At 43.9% G+C, this 25,871-nt stretch overlaps 1 protein-coding gene across 7 annotated transcripts in view; it reads right to left on the bottom strand.

Moving 5' to 3' along the window:
- LOC126983547 (HCLS1-associated protein X-1-like) overlaps positions 1-25,871 on the bottom strand; it is a 110,102-nt gene that overhangs the window by 60,437 nt on the left and 23,794 nt on the right. For all 7 annotated transcript variants that reach the window (XM_050836366.1, XM_050836371.1, XM_050836359.1 and 4 more), the window contains 3 exons: positions 21,358-21,530; positions 17,694-17,805; positions 3,825-3,961 (listed from right to left, as the gene is read on the bottom strand). In XM_050836366.1, the coding sequence (XP_050692323.1) occupies positions 3,825-3,961; positions 17,694-17,805; positions 21,358-21,530 (422 nt within the window). The remainder of the gene's footprint in view (positions 1-3,824; positions 3,962-17,693; positions 17,806-21,357; positions 21,531-25,871) is intronic.

The raw sequence follows: 25,871 nt of genomic DNA, 5'->3' as shown, positions 1-25,871 counted from the left end.
CTTAATAGAAAATTTCTTAATCTTAACCCCTTCACTACAGCCAGCCCAAAACAGCGCTGCGCCAAATTTCAAATGTCGCTATTGAATATAACAAGTTTTCACCCATAAACTCAACATAATCATCATGTATTATATATGAAAACATGCAGAATTAAATGGTGCACATAAAGAAACATAAATTAATTGATAATTTTGAGATGTAAGCATAAATATAGAGAAAAAATAACTCGTGTATTGTTTAAAGCGAGCCAGGACGCAGCATGCACGTCCTCGGATATGGTGCGGGGCACACAAGGATGCAGTATACACATCCTCGTGTTGAAGGGGTTAAGCATCAATAATTTCCAACTTTTTATTCTGATCACCGATAAAGATTCCACAGGTGGGGTTCTCTTGGTGCCTTTCTTACTCACTCCTGGTCAGCCTCTCTCAGCAGTCTCAGTGAAACTTTAGCTGTTGCCTCAGACATCTCAAAAGTTATTGACAGTCTGGCACAATTGTTTGCTTTCTAAATTACCCACCTATGGATTCTATCCTTCTCTGCACTTTTATCTCCCATTTCCTTTCAAACCTATCTATTTCTGCTATCAGAGACATTCCTGCTCTACTCCTAAACCCATGAAAAGAAGTGTTCTGCAGGGCTCTTATATCTCTCACTCTGTCTCTTGTTCATTAATAATGTTCTCTTTATAAAATACTGATCAGTCCACTGTCACGGTGATGACCTACTCTACATTACTCAGCATATTTTATCAGAAGACCCTCTCAGCAGAAATTACACAACACCTCAAGGCTAAATGCTGCATGGCAAAAACTAAATGTTTCAGATTGCATACCACTAGACCTTTGATCTTGTTATTATTGCTGAGTAGGACAGAAAGAACTTCTTCGGGTTCATCAAAGCCTCAAAAAAACAATTTATCAAGTGTCTGAAAGTAAGCCTAAAGATGAGTATGAAGGAAACAAAAGCACAGTAAGATCTCCCATCTAAGAGTTCACATCTGACAACACTATTGGACCACACCATATTCATATGTAATGAAAACAATCCCTGACATGCTGTTGAAACCAGCCGCCACCTGGGCTGAGTGTGTGACGTCACTGTTGTCCATCTTCCCCTCACTCTGCCTCTTCCTCAGTCCTTGCCATGCATGTGTGTTGTTGTGCTGCATAGCCACTTCTTGCTGCTTTAAGTGGCCTAAATTCCCATCTAGCATGCATTTAGTGGTGGTTTACACCTTACCTCGAGAGCAGCGCCATGGCAATGTGAAGGAGAAGGGAGCGGCCCATTGGCTTCTCTTCCTGCCTCAATACCACCTTTTGTCAGAGCCTTGCCCTCACTCATCACTCAAACACGAGTTATTCACATTATTACTTTATTTCATCTTTCATATATGTATGATTATATTTCAGAGAGGCAGTGGGCCACAGACACAGTGGCTGAGTGGTCAGCATGAGGGCAAAGTATCCTGGAGGACCCAGGTTCAGGTCCTGACCACTGCAATAAGCTGACACTTTACAGTCATTGCCGAGTGGATATAAACTACCTACATGCTGTCCAGATGACAACCCATCAACCCAGACTTTAGCAAAACTCTCTAAAGAGGATCACTTGGAGCTCCAGGGGGGCAGCACGAACCAGACGAGATGGCACCACTATAAAGAAACACTTGCCTGCACCACTAACTGACTGGGGGCCGACCAGCAGGTTTCCTCAAGAAAACTATCAGTGCTACAAGCCGAACGTAAAAGAAAAAGGACTAAAATTAACGCCAATCACTTACAAAAAGAGTGAAAATAGGGGTTACTTGTGTGCAAGCAGGCTTTTGTGTTTTTATTTATTTTTGCCCTTGAGCTCCTGCCTCCTTTACTGTAAAAAAAAATCAGCAAATTATAATTTTACCCATATACTTATGTATTCACATCTAATAAGTTTTTTGGTACTTATTAATCATTAGATGTGGCTCATACAGTAATGTTTAATCATCAACTGACAGGACAACAAATAGCAATTGGGAACAAAAGAGTAGGGGAATACATTGAGGACAAAAAATTAGTGTAAACCCAGACCATGAAAAAGAAATCAGAAAGAGAATAGGAATGAGATGGAGAGCTTTTGGCAAACATGGAAACATCATAAGGAGCAACTTGGAACTCACCCTGAAAAGAAAGGTGCACAGTCAGTGAAGCTCTCCAGTCCTGACACACATGTGGCTCAGAGACTTAGCACCTAACAAAATATCTAGAGAGAAAGCTAAGAAATGCAGAAAGAGGAACGGAGAGAAAAATGCTGGGTATAACAAGAGAGACAGGGAGCAAACATCATGGATAGGAGAACAGACAAATGATTATTGATCCATTCTTTACTGCGGCCCCCCGATAATGTTACCCAAGTGTTCCCTGCAGTACCACAGCTCCAATTCTCTCTCACTTTGTGTGAGGTTACCCTTCAGGATTGCCCTTCCTCACTTGCTGGTAGGGTGTCTGCATTGGCAACACTGTCTGCTAGTTTCACTGTCTTCCTCTTCTGTTTCAGAATCATAATCTGAGTCACACTCATCTGGAGAGTCTTCAAGTAACTACTCACTATCTGGCTCATAGTTATAATCTTAATCACTGCTATCTGTGTGAGGAAACTCCATTATCTCCACTAAGCAGCGAAATATTTGTCTTTCCAGTTGTGGAATCACAGAAAACAGAGAATATTGAAAGGTCTGGGCTGGTAATAATAATAATATTATCCTACCCTGAATTGATTGGCTACTGGGTGTGATTTTGTGACAGATGGGTGACTGTATGTAATGGTTCACATGTTTGTTTATTCTTCTCAAAAATATTGTCACCACATGGGGTCTGAAAAGCCAAGATCCACACTCCTGGCTTGGCCAAAAACATCCATGTAATAGTTTGGTACTTGCATACCACACTCATTTCACTCAGCACCATGAGGTTGCTTACATGCATTGGTATGATACATCAAAACAGTACTGTGGGTGTGAAGGAGTTATGTATAGGAAATGCTTGGGCAGGTCATACCATGCGTAGACCTAATAACAGATAGATAACAAAAGTATCAGTGTGGCAATCAAAAAATTTGTAACATTGTGAGAGAAGCCAGGGCAAACAGAGGACCAATTAGAGATGAGATAAGAGCATGTGCCAGAGCAGGATGGAGTACACTAACATCAAACAGGGAGGGGTGGAGAGTGTTGGGAAATGCCTTGGCCTGCAGAGGACTGGTAATGGCTGATAATGATGATATTGACTAAAATCTAGAGGTATCACAGTCTTCATCTCTATGGTGAGGCATGACCCACCCTTCATGAATCCTTGCTGCAAATCATGAATTAATCTATGCCTTCACATGTAAGAAAGAGAAGGTAGGACTCGTATTCTCAACTCTTCATCTAATTGTTCCACTGGAGTAATTAAGGCAGACTGCAAAATGAAATATGGTCACTGATGGAATGCTAATCTTGATCTTATTTAAAAAGTGTGTTTCATTTATATCCGCTAACCCCCTGACTGCAGATTTCCTACAAGAAGACATCACTAACCTACAGGAATGGAACAAAAAGTGGCTGCTACAATTCAATGAAGAAAAATGTAAAGTCGTGCACCTTGGGAGGGGATATCCAGTATACCAAAATCACGTGGGAAACACTCCACAATCCACCACAGTGGCGGAAAAGACCTGGAAGTATATGTTACCAGGCTACCAGTGAAAACCAAATCCATGCCAACTGCAGCAGACAGGTTAACAAAATAGTGATTCCAATGGAGAAATACTAACTGATGAACACTGACAATAACTAAAATCATACCTGAAAAAGGTGTTTTGCCAGGATGCATCCCAAAGTTCTGGAAGATGCTATCAAAGAAGCTGTGAGGGCTAAAGATGAAAGGGTCTGCACTAAAGTCTTCGGGGTCATGCTGAGCACTCTGGTCTTCACCGTTATATCTGTGGAAGGACCAAACACTTTTACACGAAAGCAACTTCAAATTTGATGGACCTACAATATAAAAGCTCTACACTATAGAGAAGTGGTTCCCAAACAAAGGGCCATGTAGCAGAATGAAGGGGGCCATAATCTGAGGCCATGTACAGATAAAACCAAAGGAGTTTAGCAGGTAAAGTGGAGGGAACTTACAGGTTTAGTACAGGTTTGTGCAATGCCTTGCTGCCAGACACATGAGTAATACTTTTTTTTTTTTTTGTCTGTGTAATTAGCTTCTTTTATCTGATTCCGTGTGTGTGTGGGGGGGGGCATGGACAAAGACCATGTAAGAAAAGTTAATATCTTATAGGCCTGGAGTGGTGGTTTCATATGGTGATGTTGGCAGACAGAATAGGGTGTGAGGATTTGCTATATTCTTTGTCTCATCAGGTTTGCTAAACACTGACTGGTACTGATCGGCAAGAAGTTTACATATTGCTAGGGGATTTTCTTCTATTTGGCCATTTGGTGTTGTCAGGGGTCCAATAGGAGCACATGTTCTGGATTTCTTCTTTGCATAGCTGAAAAAGTAGTTGGGGTTAACTTTGATGCTTGTTATTGCTTTGGATTCTTCTCTTTTTCTTTGTTGTTCGTGGGAATGTAGGATATCTTCTTCTAATTGACTTATTTGGGAGGAGATTTCCTGTCTTGTATCGTCTCTTTCCATTTTCTCCATCTGTTTGTTTAGTTTTGTCCTTTTCCTCATTAGTATTTTCCGGTCTCTGGGTATCTGATTCTTTCGGACTTTTGTCTCCTTTCTTTGGGGGATGTACTTCTTGCAAGTGTGGAGGAGTTCCGTTGTGATTGTAAATACACACACACACACACACAAACAGTGAGTGGAGTGGAGCCCATCCTGCTGTTGAAGTCTGATCAGGTGCAGTGCAGTGGAGGCTTCGTCACTCAGGTGGGGGCAATGAGCAGGCTGCTCACCACCAAGGCTGTGCAGTCTGTTCCCAGGTACAGCAGCGAGTCTTCACATCTGTCTCGCCACCTGTATTGGATTAGCACTCCACCTATAAGCCCCTTTCTGAGTGACCATCGATACCGCCTCTACCTGCTCTCAGGCCACCTGCTGCTACCTGACCCAGCATTTTGACCTGGGGATGACCTCGTATTAACACCTACTCGCCTTCCAGAAGAGGATTACCTTCCTGCCTCATCGCTCTATCACACCGCACTCCACCACCTCCTCACCCCTCAAACATCATCACAACTTTCCCTCCGTTACTGTAAATTACCTACCCCCACACCCCTTTCATATTGTAATTTTCTTACATAGTTACACTTTGTAATCTTAATATGTACATTTTCAGCCTAATGGCTGCCATCTCTGAAATAAACCGATTATTATTAATTATATATGTACCATGTTATGGAAATGGGGAATAGTAAAAAAAGACTAAGGAAAACAAACAGGATGGGAGGAGAAAAACTTAAAGGTGGTACATGAAGAAAAAGATTTGGGAGTAACAATGCAAGACACACTATCCCCAGAAAAGCATATAAAATGTTGTTTGGAGAAACCTACAGGATGATGCAAAATATAATGGTATCATTCCATTTTATGGACAAAGAAATGATGAAAATAATAACATCAATGATAACACCAAAGCTTGAATATGCTGCTGTTGTGTGGTCGCCTCACAAAAAGGATATCAGAAAGTTGGAAAAGATACGGAGAATTGCAACTAAAATGGTCCCAGAACTCTCGAATATGATGTATGAAGACAGATTGAAGGAGATGGACTTGACGACACTGGAACAGAGAAGAGAGAGAGGAGATCTGATCACGCTGTATAAGTTAGTAAATAAGTTTGATGAGGTGGATAGAGATGATCTCTTCTCAACTGCAAGAATGCAGGGCTGAGAGGACATGGAAAGAAATTTAATGAAGGAACTTGTTTGAGTGACTTAAAAAAAGTATAGTTTTCCACATAGAAGTGTTGAGACATGGAACAGCTTGCAGGAAGAGGTGGTGGAGGCGAGCAGTGTCCATCAAATGAAGGAAAGGCTGGATGGATGTAGATATGGAGACAGGACTATTTGAGCTTAGCTCGGGCCCTGTAGACTACAAATAGGTAAACACACACACTCACACACAACAAACACACACACACACACACACACACACACATACAAGATGGCGGGCTGACAAAGCTGATCACCAGACGTGCTCCAAATTCACATCACAGCTGCGTGGGATTAAATCCTGGACGTGAATTACCAAGGTGGGAGCCGTGCTAGGGTACAATCGTGCTGTTCCGAAGAAATGAAGGCTGTTGACAGTGCACAACATCGAGAAATGAGCGAGGAGGAGGCGGGGGCGGTGCCCTTGCTGACCCCGCTGGCATTGTATACACCGCAGGGCGCAGGGGTCAGGACAAGGCAAGCAGCAAAAAGGCAAGATTTTGAGTTTGAGGGCTTCACGGATGACATGGAGAGACACAGGAACAGAGACAGTATGTTGAGAAGGAGGCTCATAGACTTAGAAAGGCAGATGAAGGATATGAGAGATAGAATGGGGACACTCGAGAGAGAGGTGGACGTTCTGAAGACAGAGAAGGATGTTTGAAAGAATGCGTATAATGACCTGCAGAAGCAGGTAACATTGAACGAGAAAAAGGCAGAAGACGCAGAGGCTAAAGTCAAGGAATTAAAGGAAGTGCATAAAGTCTGGAAGGAGGAACAAGAAAAGGAGAATGTTAGCTTTAAGAAAATTGTGGAGGAGCAAGTCAAGGCTAAGGATGAAGCTATAACTGAAAAGGTGATCAAGGTGATAAAAGAAAAACCAGAAATAGTGAGGGACTCCGCTGAAAAAAAGAAGTCTGCAATAGTGGTGGGCATTAATGAAGAGCACACGCCAGTCAGACATGGAAGGGGAAAGAAGGAAAGGAAGGCAGTGGAGCAAGCAATTGAAGCAATTCAGGAAGAAGGTCATGAGCTGGTAGGGGAGAGCGAGGAAGTATTCAGGCCTGGAAAGTATGAAGATGGAGCCCAACGACCAGTAAAAATTAGATTTAGGTCTCAAGCTGCTGCAGAAGAAGTGGTGGGAAAGTCATGGAAGTTAGCAAGGACAGAGGCCTACAAAAAAGTCTGGGTAAGAAAGGGCAGAAGTGTGGAGGAAAGGAACACGATAAGAGACTTGAAGAATCAAGCCAATGAAAAGAATGAAGCAAGGTCAGAAGAGGAGAAAAGGAAGTTTTTCTGGAGAGTGATAGACATGGACCTAAGGAAGTGGTACAGAAGGGAAGAGGAGACAGCTTGAAGGTGGCACACACTAATGTGAACGGGTTAATATCGTCAAGGTTAGAAATAGGAGATTACCTGAGCAAGGAAAAACCAGATGTTATGGAGATTACGGAAACCAAATTGACTGGTAGTATAGATGCATTTAACATAGGGGATGGTAAATATAATGTATGGATGAGAAATAGAGAAAATAAACAAGGAGGAGGAGTGATGCTACTGTTGAAAAAAGAATGGACAGTGGAGGGTGTCACCTATGGCGAAGGGGAAGCGGAGGTCTTGAGTGTGGGAATAAGACTGCAAAGGGACGGATGCAGAAATATCGTAGTGGTGTATGTCCCTCCAAAAAACAATTCATGGACAGAAGAATTGTACAACAAGAAGCTGGAAGACACATTGGATTGCCTAAGGAGATTGCTGGAGGAGAAGGATAAGATTCTGATAATGGGAGACTTAATTGTAAGGAAGTGTCATGGGAAACCTGGTCAACGGAAGGAAGTGAAGCTTCATGGAGGAACAAGGTTTTGGAATTGGTTATAGATAACGTCTCACACAGTGGGTGGAGGAAAATACAAGATTCAGAGGAAATGACGAGCCATCTAAATTGGACTTGATAATCACCAGGGAGGAGATGAACTATAAGAGCCCTATAGGGAAGAGCGATCACGTACTTATCAAGTACATATTACGATATATATTTATATGCGTGTTATGCACCTGTACGGGTGCCCTGCACATCATATATCCAGATCCAGATCCAGAAGGAGGTAAAATAATCAGGAATGAGGACTACAGGAAAGAATGGTTTAACTTTAATAAGGCAAATTTTGAACAACTTGGGAAACATTTTGAGGAAGCACAATGGGATACTTTTTTGAGGCTGAAAATGTGGAGGAACAATGGGCTATCTTTCTACGGACTTACAACGAAGGAGTGGAAAAGTGGGAACCAAGGATGAAAGAAGGCCAGAAATCAAGAGAAGAGTGGTACAATAGAAAGTGTGTAGACGCCAAGCAGGATAAGAAGGCATGGAACAATTGGAGAAAAAATAGGAGGTTAGATCTATGGAATGAGTACAAAAGGAAGAGGAATGCTTATGTCAAAGTAAGAAGAGAAGAAAAAAGGAATTTTGAGGAAAATATTGTAGATAAGTGCAAAGACCAGCCAAAACTGTTTTATAAGTTCATAAATGGAAAGTTGAAAAATAGAGACGAGATTCAGAAAGTTAAAGTTAATGGTGAAACTTTTGATAGTATAAGTGAAATAGTAGAAGTGATGAATAATTGTTTCCAAACAGTGTTCACGAGGGAGAGTGAGTTTGAAGGTGTAGATGCAGTGCCGGGGAATAGAGTCCATGGGTCTGGAGAGAATACAAACATCAGCAGATGAAGTTAGAAAATTATTGGAAGAACTGGATGCGAGGAAATCAGCAGTGTGGTGCCCCGAGGGCTGCGACACCACTCGTGTCATCATCATCTTCACCGGCAATATTTTCCGATGACAACAGCGGTATCGACCGCTACAACACAACACGGACTCCAAGACATGATTGTCCCCACACGCACTGTTCATTTACCAACCTATACACAATTGTAATTGCCCATTAACGCACCCGCTTATCTCTCTAAGCCAAACACAATCAACCGCGGCCAAAACACGATCAACCGCGGAACAAAATGTTATGAAAACAAAGCTGCGTCACCGCGTGAATTAAGCATGTCGGTTAGGTAGATTATTGTATGAGCTCGGTGTGAGTTTGATGTATGACTCACACGCCTGACGTATTACCCTCGCGATGTCTGCCTATATAAGAAGCATTTCTCCAGGCTTGACCTCAGATCAACCAGCACTCTGTTCGTTGCTGGACACTCAGTTGTCCTTCCCTAGACAACATGGGTAGAACATTCATCGTTGCTACTGTGAGTATGGAGTAATGTGGTACCATAGAGGAAAGCGTATCTAACATATCTATTGTGTTCTATTATCTTAGTTTTACTTAGGATTATATTTCTATGATACTTTATTGTGTGAGTTTTTACTCAATATTATACCAGTGTTAACGTCAGTAACCAATAGTGAAAGAAAACCTGAAGACTCATTGAGTCTAGTAAGCCAGTCGCTGGTTTAAACAATATTTTTACCCTCTGTAATATTAAGTAGTATTAAGGTAGAATAAAATACATATAAGAAAGGCGACACCGTTTCATCACCCCATTTACGAACTCCTTTAAATACTCCTAAAGTACCAGAATTTTAAGTCAAGTGTCACTAGTACAAACAGTGTGTCGTCTCCCCTGTGTGACCCGGATTACGGGTTACAACATTGGTGTCAGGTGTGGCCAGCGGTGCAGCTACCACATTTTGTCTCCACATAAATTCTAGGCCCAACAAAACTGCTGTTGGTAACACTATACCTTGTGATATTACTACAAACTTTTCTATAATTTCTCCGTGCCCAAAGTCTACTACTACTTCGGCTAGTCCTTTATTAGGGATTGGAGTCCGATCTACCCCTTGTATGGAGAGAGGTTCTGTAACTATCATCTTCCCGCCTACCTTCCTAAATAAATCTTCTTCTATTAGGGACGCTCCTGCTCCTGTGTCTAGCATTGCGTAAACCATCTCCTTTTGTGCATTAGCGCCTACGCACAATCTCAACGTGAGGGCGTTGGTAGGGCCGTGGACTGCCGCAGCTACTCTGGGGTCGTTTTTTTTTTGTTCTTCTCGTGGTCAGGGTTGAGCCAGGAGCTACGGGGTGAGGGACCGGCCCGGTACTCGGGCGCCAGGCAGCGCAGGCGAGACAGGCTGACGCCTGTTTCGAGTGGGCTGGTACTGAGGGTACCGAGAGCCCGTTGGTGGGTGGTAGGCACCCCTATACTGCCTTCCATATGTGCAATCGCGAGCCATGTGTCCTACATACCCACAAGCATAACATGTAGGTGGCGTGGCGTGCCGTCCTCCTCTTTGGGGTATCGGGTAACGTGACTGGCCTGGAGGGCGTGGAGGACGGGCTTGTGAGACATGTTTGGGTCCGGATGCCTGGGTGGAACAGACGTTCAGCACTTTTATTTCTTTGGCGATATCGGCATCGGATAGCTTCAACTCTGGATAAGCTTTAATATACTCATACCCTTTCTTTAATACCTTCTGTGGGTCCCCCTTTTCTTCCTCCGTTAGGATGAGTAAGAGGGCCGGAGGGAAAGCCTCTCTGAGCCGTAAAGCGGTTATCTCAGTTAGCAAACTGGCATTGTCAGGCTTGAGAGCGATCAACTCGTCTCTCAATGTCTCCAGGCGGATGAGGAAGGTGCGGATGTTTTCTCCTGTCCGCCGTTTTGCCTCTCCCAATTCTTTTTGAAGGACCTCAAAGGTCCTTACTGTGGGAAACACACGTAGGAAGTCTTCCTTTACTTTTTCCCAATCCTGTCCACATCTAGTGATACAACCGAGGAGATGATCGCGCGCTGCTCCCAGGGCATATTGTTTGGCTAACTCAATCTTTCCGGTAGTGTCCCAATTTGCCTGTGTCCGGCTTTCAATATCCTCTATCCATTTCTTTGCTAGCTTATGGCATGGGAGGTTTGGTGCTTTGCTACTTTTTTCTTCTCCACCACAAAAATATAAGAGTCCCTGCACTCTACTAAAATCATTCAAGGTATGACGGCTAAGTAGCGTGACAAGATCATCATGGGCAAGGGTGATCGATTTTCCATCTTCTTTTTTGGGGGGAGGGTTCTTGCCTTCGTCTGGCATTTTTAACTCTAAAGTCTTATTCCCGTAATTCCAAGAATAACTGTCTTCTCCCTCGCTTTCGGATGTGGACATACACCAGTACAATACCAATATAAACCAATATAAATCGCAAGTTTCACCACAAGTTTCACCACAAGTTTCACCACAAGTTTCACCACAAGTTTCACCACAAGTTTCACCACCCCACACCTGACACCAATGTTGTAACCCGTAATCCGGGTCACACAGGGGAGACGACACACTGTTTGTACTAGTGACACTTGACTTAAAATTCTGGTACTTTAGGAGTATTTAAAGGAGTTCGTAAATGGGGTGATGAAACGGTGTCGCCTTTCTTATATGTATTTTACTGGTATTGGGTATGGCTTTTTATATATAGGCTTGTCATTTTTTAGCCTTAAAGTGTGAACATAATAGGGGGTAATAGTGAGTGGCTCGTTTTTTAGAGCAAACACATCAGGATACTTGCGGGTTAAGCCCTTCAGACAGCAATTTTCCCGTTGTGAGGGTAAAAATAGCTCGTCTATCAGCTTATCGAGTACCATCTGCTTACTTGACTGGGTGACAGGCAGCTTTGTAGCTGTTTTTGTGACAGCCGCTACACATTCATTAGTCGATGATTGATAGTATTCTGAGTGACAAGAATAAATGTGTCCCATCACTTCACCTGTTGGCATCTCAATAGTTTCTTCAGTTGGGTTAGCATAGGGAATGATGAATTTACCTTTGGTTTGTTTGACGTTAGGAGTTAAGGTTACTAACCCGGGAAATAAAAATGAAGAAGGGATACCATTGGACCTTGGGAGAAATAAGGCTTGCTGGGCTCTGCCAATCTCTGCCTCCAGAGTGACATACCCTGCCGTGCCTGGGAGCAAGGACGCCACGTTAATAGCGTATGCTTTCACTGGTACTTCCTCCATCTCGTCTAAAGTAGGTTTATGATCTTCTGGGTACGGGCTCATATCGTCCGCAGCCAGGGAATGTACTTCCACTGAGTAGGCGCCCACCATTACACTAAACTCCTTTAAATACTCCTAAAGTACCAGAATTTTAAGTCAAGTGTCACTAGTACAAACAGTGTGTCGTCTCCCCTGTGTGACCCGGATTACGGGTTACAACAGCAGGACCGGATGGTATATCAAATTGGGTGCTAAAAGAGTGTAACCAGCAAATAGCTGAAAAGTTGAGCAACTTGATTAATGTCTCACTAGCACAAGGGAAGGTACTGAGAGACTGGAAGAGGGCTAACATCGTCCCAGTACATAAAGGAGGAAGTAAGGAAGACCCGTTGAACTATAGGCCAGTGTCATTAACAAGTGTAGTAGCAAAGATGTGTGAGAAAATTATAATAAAAACAGATGGGTGGAGTATTTAGAAGAAAACAGTATACAGTACCCTCTCGAGTTTCGCGCTATCTGAGTTTCGTGGTTAGTCCTAAATTCTTACCATCTCGACTTTCGCGCATTATCATCCCAAGTTTCACGCTGCTTGGACATGTATGGGTCACGTCTACTTACCATCGGCTTCACGCACGCTACCTTTAAAGGTAGTATCACACTGGACGTTTTCCTCCAAACATTGTGGCTATGGCAAGAGAGAGAGAGAGAGAGAGAGAGAGAGAGAGAGAGAGAACGGGTCGTTTTGAAGCCTCAGTTGAAGGCGGCTGCCTTACGATTGGCTGACAGTTCTGAAAACACGCTTGTGATTCGCTGGGAGTCCGATGATGTCATTGCAGACGCTCACCCTATCAGCAGCTTCACTGCCTTAAGGCGGTGTCACTGTGGTCGTTTTCATCCAACTGTTAGGGCGTACGGGCAACGCCCGTACGCCCAACCGGGAGCGAGTTCACAGTTATCCGTAAGCTGATGTCAAACGGCTTTTTCTTCCCACTGAGTTGGCGGCGGCTTGGGCAACCAGCAACTCCAACTTTTCCTGGTGTGCGTCACACACGGCCAAGGTTGGTTGCCCATATCCACATCCACAACATAAACAAAGCACTTGCCCTGTATCAACATGGCGGCGTCTGCTAAAGTAAGGGCTGTTGCGACTTGTTGCTGCAGTTAAATGGAAGGAAAAAACAGTTGTGGGTGTGGCATGTCTGTGGTTCCTCTGTGCCAGTTCTCATTGTCACCACTGCGCATGCGTGACCAACCCACCCATCTAGACTCCAAGATCTAAAGAAGGAGAGGTCAACTCACTACTTCTCGCTACTGCACATTCTATGTGACGTCACTATGAGGTGCGGCTAAGGACCAATGAGACGTCGCCTGGATGCCTGGCAGGATGACAAAGTAACCAATGGAGAGGTCTGAGACCCCTCTTGGAGACACAAGGGAGGGAGGGGGAGGGGGGATAGAGATAATTATACCAGGAATGGGTAACTGAACCATTACAGATTCAGTTCCTCTTTTTTTTTTCCCTGCCCCCAACCTGTCTGTCTGTCGGTCTGTCTCTCTCTTGTCTGTCTGTCTCTCTCTCTCTCTCTCTCTCTCTCTCTCTCTCTCTCTCCCAAACACATACACACACACACACACACACATACACACACACACACACACACACACACACACACACAGTACTTTCTGTCCTACACAATAGGAGAGGTATGAACTCATTTTTTTCCTACTCTCTCTCTCTCTCTCTCTCTCTCTCTCTCTCTCTCTCTCTCTCTCTCTCTCTCACACACACACACACATGATACAGTGTCATTTTTCAAATTTGAAAGCAAATTTTCCCATAATACACTAATTAGTGGAGCTCCTTTGACTTTCACGCGGAGTCAGGTCTGACCAGACTGACCGGGTCATGAGCCGTCAACCCCCTGCTGCTCACCTTATAGTGACATCATGCACGGAGCGCTCCAAAATAAGCCCAAATTGGGGTGACCTCTCCTTCTATAGATCTTGCTAGAATCAACCACATAAACACATGGATCAAATAACAACACACAGACACACACATACAAGCCAGACTCATTATGAACTATTTCAGATGTTTCTGACAAACAGAAACGACTTTACCATTTCTTGAGTGTTAGAACGTATTTGGTGAGTGGCTCACATGAACCAAACCTAGCTCTTGGCAACATGAGAGCAGTCGTCTTTAACACTGCTCTCTTCTTGCCATTGGGTATGTTTGGTTTGTATGAACCACTCACCAAATAAGTTCTAACACACTAGGAAATGGCAAAGCCATTTTTGTTTTTCAGAAACATCTGCCATGGTTAATGATGAGTTTGGTGTGTGCGTGCGTGTGTGCATGTGTGTGTCTTTGTTGTTACTTGATCCACGTGTTTGAGTCTATATGGGTGGGTTGGCCGCGCACGGGCAATGGTGACAATGAGAACTGGTGCGGAGGAACCACAGACACACTACACCCACAACAGCTTCTTCCTTCCATTTAACTGCAGCAGTCCATAACATTGGGGAGGCGGTGGCTGAATGGATAGCGTGACGGCGCCGCATTCAGGACGATGCGAGTTCAATCCCCGCCTGGTGCCACCAAGCTGGGATTTTTCTGACCAGGCCCCACCGGAAGAAGCCATGCTGGCCAGGACCATCAGGATCCACCAGGAAGATGAGCCTTGGGCGACCATCAGGATCCACCGGGAAGAAGCCTTGGGCCGACCATCAGGATCCACCGGGAAGAAGCCTTGGGCCGACCATCAGGATCCACCAGGAAGAAGCCTTGGGCCGACCATCAGGATCCACCGGGAAGAAGCCTTGGGCCGACCATCAGGATCCACCGGGAAGAAGCCTTGGGCCGACCATCAGGATCCACCGGGAAGAAGCCTTGGGCCGACCATCAGGATCCACCAGGAAGAAGCCTTGGGCTGACCATCAGGATCCACCAGGAAGAAGCCTTGGGCCGACCATCAGGTCCCACTGGAAAGAAGCCTTGGGCCGACCATCAGGATCCACCGGGAAGAAGCCTGGGGCCGACCATCAGGTCCCACTGGGAAGAAGCCTTGGGCGACCATCAGGATCCACCGAAGAAGCCTTGGGCCGACCATCAGGTCCCACTGGAAAGAAGCCTTGGGCCGACCATCAGGATCCACCGGGAAGAAGCCTTGGGCCGACCATCAGGTCCCACTGGGAAGAAGCCTTGGGCCGACCATCAGGATCCACCGGGAAGAAGCCTTGGGCCGACCATCAGGTCCCACTGGGAAGAAGCCTTGGGCCGACCATCAGATCCCACTGGGAAGAAGCCTTGGGCCGACCATCAGGTCCCACTGGGAAGAAGCCTTGGGCCGACCATCAGGATCCACCGGGAAGAAGCCTTGGGCCGACCATCAGGATCCACCGGGAAGAAGCCTTGGGCCGACCATCAGGATCCACCGGGAAGAAGCCTTGGGCCGACCATCAGGATCCACCGGGAAGAAGCCTTATGCCGACCATCACATCGACCCACACCCACGGACTGAAGGCCTTTAGCCCCGCCCACTTTTAGCCGGCCGGATCGTGCGTGCCCACCATAAGGCAGTGAGGCCGCTGACAAGCTGAGCGCCAGCAATGACGTCATCAGACTCCCAGCGAATCACAAGCGTGTTTTCAGAGCTCAGCCAATCGTAAGGCTTCATCTGTGGCTTTAAAACGACCCGTTCTCTCTTCCTGTTTTCTTCCTTTTTCTAAGGTACGTATTGTGAGATAACAATGGAGTAAAGGAGGAAAAAAGTGAGCTCCGGGGGGCAGCATGAGCCAATTATAATGGCGCCACTATAAACAGTTGCCTGCGCCATGACGGGCTCGGGGCCGACCATCAGGCCCAGATGGATAAACTACCGGCGCCATAGCCCACATGTAAAAAAAAAAATTTTTTTAAATAAAAAATCTCAACGGGTCGGAACAGATAAGCGCTTTTTCAGTGTTGTCAATACCTCGAGTTTCGCAATCCTTGAGTTTAGCGCTAAACCTTCGGAAGAAAGTGAGCGTGAAACTCAAGAGGGTACTGTATTAAGAAATAGCCAATTCGGATTCTGAGGAGGACGGTCTTGTGTAACTAATCTGATCAGTTTCTATTCAAGAGTAATTGATATAATACAGGAAAGAGACAGTTGGGCAGATTGTGTGTATCAGGACTTCAAGAAGGAGTTTGATAAAGTACCACACAAGCGATTGATATGGAAACTTAATCATGTTGTAGGTCTGGGTGGTTCAATATTGGATTGGATTGTGGACTTTTTGACGAAGAGAGAAATGAGAACAGTAATCAGGAATAATAAATCAAGCTGGATGGAAGTGACGAGTGGAGTCCCCCAAGGATCGGTGCTGGCTCCGATTGTGTTTGTAATTTATATTAATGACATGACAGAAGGGGTGACAAGCTATATGAATATGTTTGATGATGATGCTAAAATAATGAGGAGAGTGGCTAATGAAGATGACTGTGTAGCCCTGAGCCAAGATCTCGATAGAATAAGCGAATGGTCACGCAAATGGGAAATGACATTCAATACAGAGGAGTGTAGCGTGATGGAGTTTGGTAAGAGCAGTAGACGAATATCGGGGAACTACTCTCTGAGTAATGAAAGAATCATGAAAAAAACTGAAGAAAAAGATCTGGGAGTGATCATAACAGACAAGTTATCCTTTGGAAAACATATAGACCGGATAACTGGGGAAACATACAATCTTCTTAGAAACATAAAAGCAGCATTTACATATTTAGATGAAGAAATGGTGAAGAAACTAATAACATCGATGATACGTCCAAGACTGGAATATGCAGCATTAGTGTGGTCACCTAGATTGAAAAAAGGAATTAGAAAGTTGTAAATAATACAAAGAGCAACGACTAAATTACCGGAAACTATGAGAGAACATACTTATGGAGAAAGACTGGAGAAATTGGGACTAACAACACTGGAGAGAAGAAGAGAGAGAGGGGACCTAATAGCATTGTACAGGATACAAGAGGGATTGGAGAAATTGGACAGGGAAGACCTAGTGGAACGTGACAAAAGTGTGACAAGAGGCAATGGTAAGAAATTGAAGAAGAGTGACTGTAGGAGAGACATTAAGGAATACAGTTTTCCATACAGAAGCATAACAACATGGAACGGACTTGACAAGGAGACTGTGTGCATAAACGATTCATGAATTTAAAGCCAAACTGAATAATAAGCGTTATGGAGACGGGACAGCACGAGCCAAGGACGGCTCTTTTCCTGTATTTCACAACTAGGTAAATACACACACACACATACACACACACACACTCACGAATACTTCAACATATACTACTACCTATCCTACCCCTGTCATCCATACTTTCCTGGAACTGTAAATCATTCATCTCCAACCACTCGTACTTGAAGGGAAACCAATATTGCTCTTCCTACAAGCTTCAAAAAGTGCTAACCCTGAAAATCAAGTCAGACACAAAATAACTGCTGCAACATGCACTAGAGATATTTTGGGAACATATTAACCCCTTGACTGTGGATTTCCTACATGAAGACATCACCAAGCTACAGGAATGGAACAAAAAGTGGCTGCTACAACTCAATGGAGAAAAATGTAAAGCGTACCAATACCACATGAGAAACACTCCACTATCCACCACAGAGGCAGAGAAAGACCTGGGAGTATATGTTACCAGGCTACCAGCGAAAGCCAAATCCGTGCCAATCGCAGTGGACGGGTTAATGCTATGATGAGGATATTTGACTTTGAGAGAAGAGCATCAGAACCATACCCATAGCTGGGGTGTTGGGGAGCAGGCCCCATCATTGCCTCGGAGGGGTCGCTGTCTGGCGTCTTCAGCATGTGGTCACGGGGAGTCTGGGGCTCAAGTTCTGCTGTGGAGTCTGAGGATCAAGAGATGGGCAACAATAAGGAGCAGTGATGAACAATGTAATAAATCTATAACTCAATAAACCATCCAATTAGTCAGTACTTCACACACACACACACAACGGAATATGGAGACGGGACCACACGAGTGTAAGCCCAGGCCCTGTAAAACTACAACTAGGTAAACTAGGTAAATACACACACACACACACACACACACACACACACACGTATGGAGACGGGACAGCGCGAGCATAGCTCTTTTCCCATATGTCACAACTAAGTAAATACAACTAGGTAAATACACACACACACACACACACACACACACACACACACACACACACACAGTGTAGTTGTACCACAGAGAAGCGCAACTGGTTAGAGCACTGTGCTGCCAGGCTTCACGGTCTGACAGGGCGGCAGTTCGAGCCCACTCAGGCCAGATTCTTTCTGTTGACTAGGAGTGGTTACTGTCCCCCCCTTGAGAAAGGGGGATGGGGTGTGTGGTGTGTGAGGTCCTGGCAGTACCCATAGATCAGAGGCTCTCAAACTGGGGTGCCACGGACAGTGCCTAGGGGTGCCACAAGATCATCATGAATTTTGAATCATTCTTTTTTTTATTCTTTTTATGTTAGTCTGCATTTATAACTCTTAAGTTAATCTAATTTGACTGATGAGTTCTGTTTGGGCATGTACTGTACCATATGTTAATTTAGGTCTGAGTATGCATGGATAATAATTTTAACTCATTAATAAAAGTAATTTAAACAAGTACAATTGTGTATAAGAAGTTAATTCATGTGAGGAGTGTGTGTGTGTGTGGAGGGGGGGGTGAAAAAGGGGTGCCACAAAGGGGTTTATATAACTTCAGGGTGCCATCACTGAAAAATGATTGAGAACCTCTGCCATAGATTGACGATAAGGAGCACTTGCTCATGTCAGTAGGGTACCTGCTAGCCATTACGAGTCCAACACGTGATCAGGCCGTGATGAACACACACACACACACACACACACACACACACACACACACACACACATATAATACATACAATCCATATGTACTGTGAATTGTGGCATACAAGTCAACTTTTGAACCTGAAAAAATCTCTCCAAAACTAGGGGCCGACTTATAGGGCAAGGATAAAATGCGAACCTTTACCACCAAGTGGTAAACAAGAGGAGCAGCACTAGTAAATAAATAGTATAACTACATTAGATTTACTATCAAACTTTTAACACCCTTACCTTGTATAAAATCAAATTTTAAAGGAAAGCGAGACGGATTGATGTCCAGCAGAGAGGAGCACTGACCCTCACTGTACGATGGCTGCTCGCACACTGATCAACCAACCGACTCTACTGATGACGTCATAGCAAGCTCGCAAGCCCAGCCGCGGGCCTCTACATAGAGATGGCCTTGGTTCTACCCACAGTTGTCAGGTTGACGTGTGGATATTGAATGGATGCCACCAAGAGCATGAAGCCTACCAGTAGCCTAAGGTGTCATCTGGTGTTCAAGAATGACCTCAAAGTCTTAAGACTGTCTAGCACCTCCCTCCCGTGATCCACTGGAGCACTCTTTCTTGTCCATATGACAAGATGAACCAATACTATTTCTCATTTTTTCACTAATCAATGACAATACGTGTTAAATCATTCACAGCCACGAAATGTACAGTTCATTAGGAACGTTTCCCCAAGCTACTCAGCATCACTGCATGCAACAGAATTTCTTAAAACGACCTTTTCCTCAACGAAATATTGACAAATGTAATCATTTCACTTTCTTGTTTTTAATGATGACGACGATGTTTTCATACTGGAGATTTTTTACTTACCCTACAGTGATGCTTTCAAATGGTCTGTGGTGCAGCAGTAACACAACAGTAACCTCGTGAACTCTGTATCCACCCCCACCTGGCAGGGTTACCCATAGGAAGCTCAAGAAATGGTCATTGCCATAGGCCTAAAGAAGTGCAGGGTGGTGTGTTTACCTGTGTCGTCAGCCCGATCATTGCCGAGAATTGGGGGGACGTCTTAAAAATCTGACTCACCTGAATAAGAATCGCAAAAATTTTTGCATGATTTTTGGAAATTCTTACTCACTCTGGGGTATTTCTTGATCACCAGATGATGCCTCTACTGTATTTTTGGGGCTGACATAAATACCATATTTCACAGCATATAACGTGCACCCCAAACTTTAAGTCAACAAATTTGGAGAAAAAAAAAAAAGTTCTTAAAATGCTCAGAAATATGTACAGTTAAAGAGCATTGATGATGTACAGTTTCCCGAAATTTATATATTTTTGGTGTAATCTTTACTGCTTGAATTGACAAGTGTCCTTGAGTAAAGCAATGAAAATGGCGGCTGGGCTGGTGTTGTGAGAAATACATCCCCGTACATACTGATGATGCACAGCTTCTGATATCATAATTAGCATATTATTCTCACCATCACTTGTAGATTATGACAGACAACTAGGCAAGACAATTCACACGGTTTTGGTGACACGCGGCATGCAGCTGTTTGTTGTAAGGGTGTGGTTATGTGGTTTGTAAACAATGCAACTGGCGGCCGGGCTGGTATTGCGCGAAATAACTCCTCATACAAGACTCATGATGTACAGTTTCTGATATCATATTTACCCCATTATTCTCACTAGTATTAATAATTAATAATGAACACATGGATATTTTTTTCCATTATGATTTTTTATGTAGCTTGTACTGCTCAAATTGGCAACAGTGCTCCTTAGTCATACAAAACAATGCAAATGGCGGCCGGGTCGTGTCGGCGCCCGACGGAAAAACGGGATAACAACAAGGCATGGGCGATCCTCCACCGATTTAATTTTTGTATAGTAGTTATTTGATCGCCTGTATTCTATGGTAACATATTATAAGACAGCTATGGACTATAAAGGACCATAAACAATAATAAAGGTAAGTTTGTAGTTGTTATTGGACAAGACAAAAAAAAAGACCCTTAAAACACCCCAAAGAAAAAAATCAATAAAAATTTGTACCTTCGGCACATAACGTGCAGGGCTAAACTTTCAGGCATTCTTTATGTGAAAAAGGTGCGCGTTAAACGGCGCGAAATATGGTACATGGCAAGTATAGGCCTAACCCATAATTTCGAGCTAATAATCTTGAGGTCGACTTGTACGCCACAATTTATGATACAAGAGGATGAAACTACCAAGGCTTCATTTAACATAAAATGATCAGGTTAGACATATCTGTGTAACAGTAAAGATTTATAAACAAAATTAAACTTCGCAAGAGGTCTCAACTGCATAAAAAAACATCTTAGCCATTAAAGAGACATGTATATAAGTCCGGAGCCTTGTATAAGGATTTTTCACTGAAAGACATAATACATTTCACAAGCACAGGTAAGGCAAAACATTGGGCAGACTCAGACTGTGCCTCCATGTTTTTTTGTTTGTTTGTTTGTTAATCTGCTACTAACAATACTGTTGATGGACTTCCTATCCAGTTGATAGTGAAGTAAGGACAGTTAGCTCATCTCTTCCATGGAGAAATAAACATACCTGGAAGTGCCCAGGCAGGATGGCGGTGCAGCTCCCTCATCATGCCTTCCAAGTGGGAGAACATGTCTTCCATGTGACCAAAAACAGATAAATGGGGATCCTCAAAGTCATGAGGTGGCGAGAAAATGTCCCTGCTGAAGCCACCATGGAAGAAATGTTCCCATGGATGTTGCCTGTAGAGAGAAACACACTGCTGTCATCAAACACCAGAAATATCATGTATTGGTGAGGTGAGGTAGAAAGGCCAGGCAGAGACTTAGGGCCGCATTCACAGTCGTTTTGTTTGTTTTGATCGTTACCAATGGCTGTTATTGCCGCTATAGTATTTCCACGTAAAACTGGCCGATGGGGTAGTGGCAGCTGCGGGGTTAGCCTAGCCCCGCACCTTGGCACACACTCTCAACAACTCTTGCTTCCTCTGCAGCCGCCACTACCCCATAGGCCAGTTTCACGTGGAAAACTAGAGCGTCGATCGTCTCCATTGGTAACGCTCAAAACAAACAAAGTGACTGTGAAAGCGACCCTTAGGGCCACCTTACTAAACATTTCATCGCCCAAGTTTGCATATTTGACAAGGCTTTTGAAGAAGTTTTGTGCATTTCCAGTAATAGTTTTATGACCCTGGTGGTAGTGTGACCCTTCCTCTGTATTGTAAACCTAAAGAAACACTCATTATAACCTGATTGATCCCCTTTTTGACCTTCAGAAATAGTTGATGTGAGAAGCGAAAGTGTCTTATAATGCCGCCCTCAGAATCATCCTCATGGACTGGGGAGTACAGTCGGGGCCGTTGTCACAAACACTTTTGGCTGGGCAGGAGGGAGATTCCCACTTCCTCAGCCTTTCCCTTGAAGGTCGCTCTGAGCCTGTCATCGCAACCCCACCCCATCCCACCCTTCCCTCCTCTACCTCCATGCTTCCTACACACACTTGCACATCCCAGGAGATAATAGGAGGAGTGTAGATTAAGAAGGGGATTGAGGCTCTTTCTTTCTTTCCCATTATTTCTTTCTCTTTCTTTCTTCCTCTCTTTCTCTTTCTTTTTCTTTCTATCTTTCCCTCTCTTTCTTTATTTTTATTTTCCTGTCTCTGTCTATGCAAATATTTTTCATTCTAATTCTTTTTTCTCATTTTCTTTCGTTCTCTCTTCTTTTATCCTTTCATTCTTTCTTTCATTATCTTTCTTTCTCTTTCTTTCATTATCTTTCTTTCTCTTTCTTTCCTTCTATATTTTTTTCCTTCTCTTTCTTTCTTTCTTTCTTTGTTTCTCTCTTCATTACTTCATTACTCTTTTTTTTTATTTCTTTTTTTCTCTAACTTTTTCTTTTTTTTCTCTTTCTTTGTTTTTTTCTTTCTTTTTTTGTCTCTTTATCTTTATATTTTTATTAGTCTTTCATTCTTTCTTCTTTCTTTATTTATTTTTACATCTTACATATTGCAATTATATACAAATATGTCGATGAGCGGGCAACGGCCCGCCGCTGGGGGGAGTGTCAGGGCCGCATATTCGCCAAGGCTGGAACACCTCGTCTCCACGGGAAATTAGGACCAATCACAGCGCGCGCTCAGCCAGGCCACGTATTGCCAGCTCGTGACGTCATTACTTACCCTTTATTTACACAGTTTTATCAAATATATGTTAATTATTTCGTGAGAACACACATATTTTCAACAGTTGAGATGTTTATACTGATGTTACTGATGTCTGACACATTATAACACAGAGCTGGAACACATAACTGATAACTGTGACGAGCTAAGTTATCTGGGAACACTGACGGAACATCGTCCCTTGCTCCTCGGGCTGTGTTATGCTTTGCCATTGTCTCCCAAACTGGGGTGTACGCCCCCCTGTGGGGGCGTGAGCTGGATGCAAGGGGAGCATGATTCCGTCTGCCAAAAATTGCATTTTTGCAAGAAAGACTCCCACCCACCTACCCACACATCCACATACATACACACACACACACACACATTGCAAGAAATAAATACACACACACATATTGCAAGAAATACACACACACACACACACACACACACACACACACACACTCACATGTGCACATTGCAAAAAATAAATACTCTCACACACATTGCAAGAAATAAATACACACACACACACACACACACACACACACACACACACACACACACACACACACACACACACACACATGTGCACATTGCAAAAAATAAATACTCTCACACACATTGCAAGAAATAAACACACACACATTGCAAGAAATAAACACACACACACACACACACACACACACATGGAGTAACACTGTTTGAATCATCTTCCCGTGAGGCTCAATATATATATATATATATATATATATATATATATATATATATATATATATATATATATATATATATATATATATATATATATATATATATATATATATATATATATATATATATATATATATATATATATATATATATATATATATATATATATACAGTCACCTCGCTGTTCGTGGTCTCACCCATCGCGGTTTCGCGTATTCGCGGTCAACTAATTAGACCCTCTGCTTATACGTGGCCCCAGTTTCATGTATACGCGGATGCATTGACGCTAAATAGGGAAGGCAGAGAGGAGGGAGGGAGGCAGAGGAGGGGGAAGGGAGAGGAGGGAGGAAGGCAGAGAGGAGGGAGGAAGGCAGAGGAGGGAGGAGGAGGGAGGCAGAGAGGAGGGGAAGGGAGAGAGGAGGGAGGAAGGCAGAGAGGAGGGTGGGAGGGAGGGAGGCAGAGTGGAGGGAGGGAGGGAGGCAGTGAGGAGGGGGGAAGGGAGTGAGGAGGGAGTAAGGCAGTACGGAGGGAGGGAGGGAGGCAGATTGGAGGGGGAAGGGAGAGAGGAGGAGGAAGGCAGAGAGGAGGGAGGAGGGAGGCAGAGAGGAGGGGGAGGGAGAGAGGAGGGAGGAAGGCAGAGAGGAGGGAGGAGGGAGGCAGAGAGGAGGGAGGGAGGCAGAGAGGAGGGGGAAGGGAGAGGAGGAGGAAGGCAGAATGGAGGGACGGAGGGAGGCAGAGTGGATGGGGGAAGGGCGAGAGGAGGGAGGCGGGGCAATGGACGTTAGGTTGCTCCTGAGTGACGTCACGGTTAGACTGTGACGTCATGCTTTCCTATTGGCCAGCAGCTCACTCAGGGACGACTGCTATTGGTCGAGATTTTCTCATAGCAACATTATCCTAAAAAAAAAAAATTCACGCGCCGCCACACTGCTGCCAGATTGGGCTACTTATTGGGCTACTTATTGTTGTCTAACAAGGTCTTGTCTCATTTCAGTCATTAAAAAGAACGAAAAAAACATGTTTTATATGACGTGTCAGAGGTGACTTCCCCAAATGCATATTTTCCCATAGGGTTATAGTCCCGCCGTTCGCGGTTTCGCGCATCGCGCCGAAGTCCGGGAACGAAATACCCGCGAACGGCGGGGGATGACTGTATATATATATATATATACAGGTAACTCGATTTACGCGAGTATTGTGTCCCTGAAGAGGTCCCGTAAATCAAAAACAATGTAAATCAAACAAGAGGTAGGTTTCTATCAAAAAATAAATAGTATTCATTTCATTCAGTGGAGAGAGAGAGAGAGAGAGAGAGAGAGAGAGAGAGAGAGAGAGAGAGAGAGAGAGAGAGAGAGAGAGAGAGAGAGAGAGAGAGAGAATATCCACATCACCGAGATATCCACTCAGGCACTCAGTCTCAGCCTCACTCGTGTGAGGAAGAAATGAAGGACACCATGAGCGACTGGTTAGTATTGGTACCGGTACCGAGCAGTCTGGTACCGGTACCATACCGTATAGCTGGTACCGGTACCTGCCCACCCCTATTGTTGAATAGCGTGGCAGTGTGGGCACTGTATTGTTGTTCAAGTGGCGCGCGGGAAAAACTGAGCTCAGCTGTGTGGCTGCAGTGCTGTGTGAGTCCAATTGCGTGAGACATCTGGTGGCCACTCCATAACATATCGCGTATATGTGAAAAAACGTGTAAATTAAACATTTATTTGGATTTTGGATCCCGCGTTATTTAAAAAACGCGTAAGCCAAACTTCAGAATCCAGTTATTTGTATATATATATATATATATATATATATATATATATATATATATATATATATATATATATATATATATATATATATATATATATATATACAGTAAATCCGCGATTATCCGATATGTAAGTGGGGAATCCTCTTTCCGATAAGCCGATTTTTCGGATAATCCGATTTATGGCGCCATTTTGATCGCCGCCAGTTTGATCGCCGGCATTGTGTTCTGCTGTATGGTAAGGACGACTTTCTTCCTTTTCCCGGTTTCTTTCGGCATGGTGATGTAGAAAGAAGTGAGGTCAAGCACAGGTAGAACGAATGCGACTGCCCAGTGTGAAGTGTGTGACGCGATCGCCGCCGATTGACGATGTAAACAATGAAACCAAACAAACACGCCACGCTAAACAAAGTAGTACGCTTAAAACACGCCCTTGCTGGGGCATAGC

The sequence above is a fragment of the Eriocheir sinensis genome, chromosome 5, assembly GCF_024679095.1.
Source record: "Eriocheir sinensis breed Jianghai 21 chromosome 5, ASM2467909v1, whole genome shotgun sequence".
In the NCBI taxonomy this organism is placed as follows: domain Eukaryota; kingdom Metazoa; phylum Arthropoda; class Malacostraca; order Decapoda; family Varunidae; genus Eriocheir; species Eriocheir sinensis.
The sequence above is the reverse complement of the archived record's forward strand: the minus strand, read 5'-3'. Positions and strand labels throughout refer to the sequence as shown.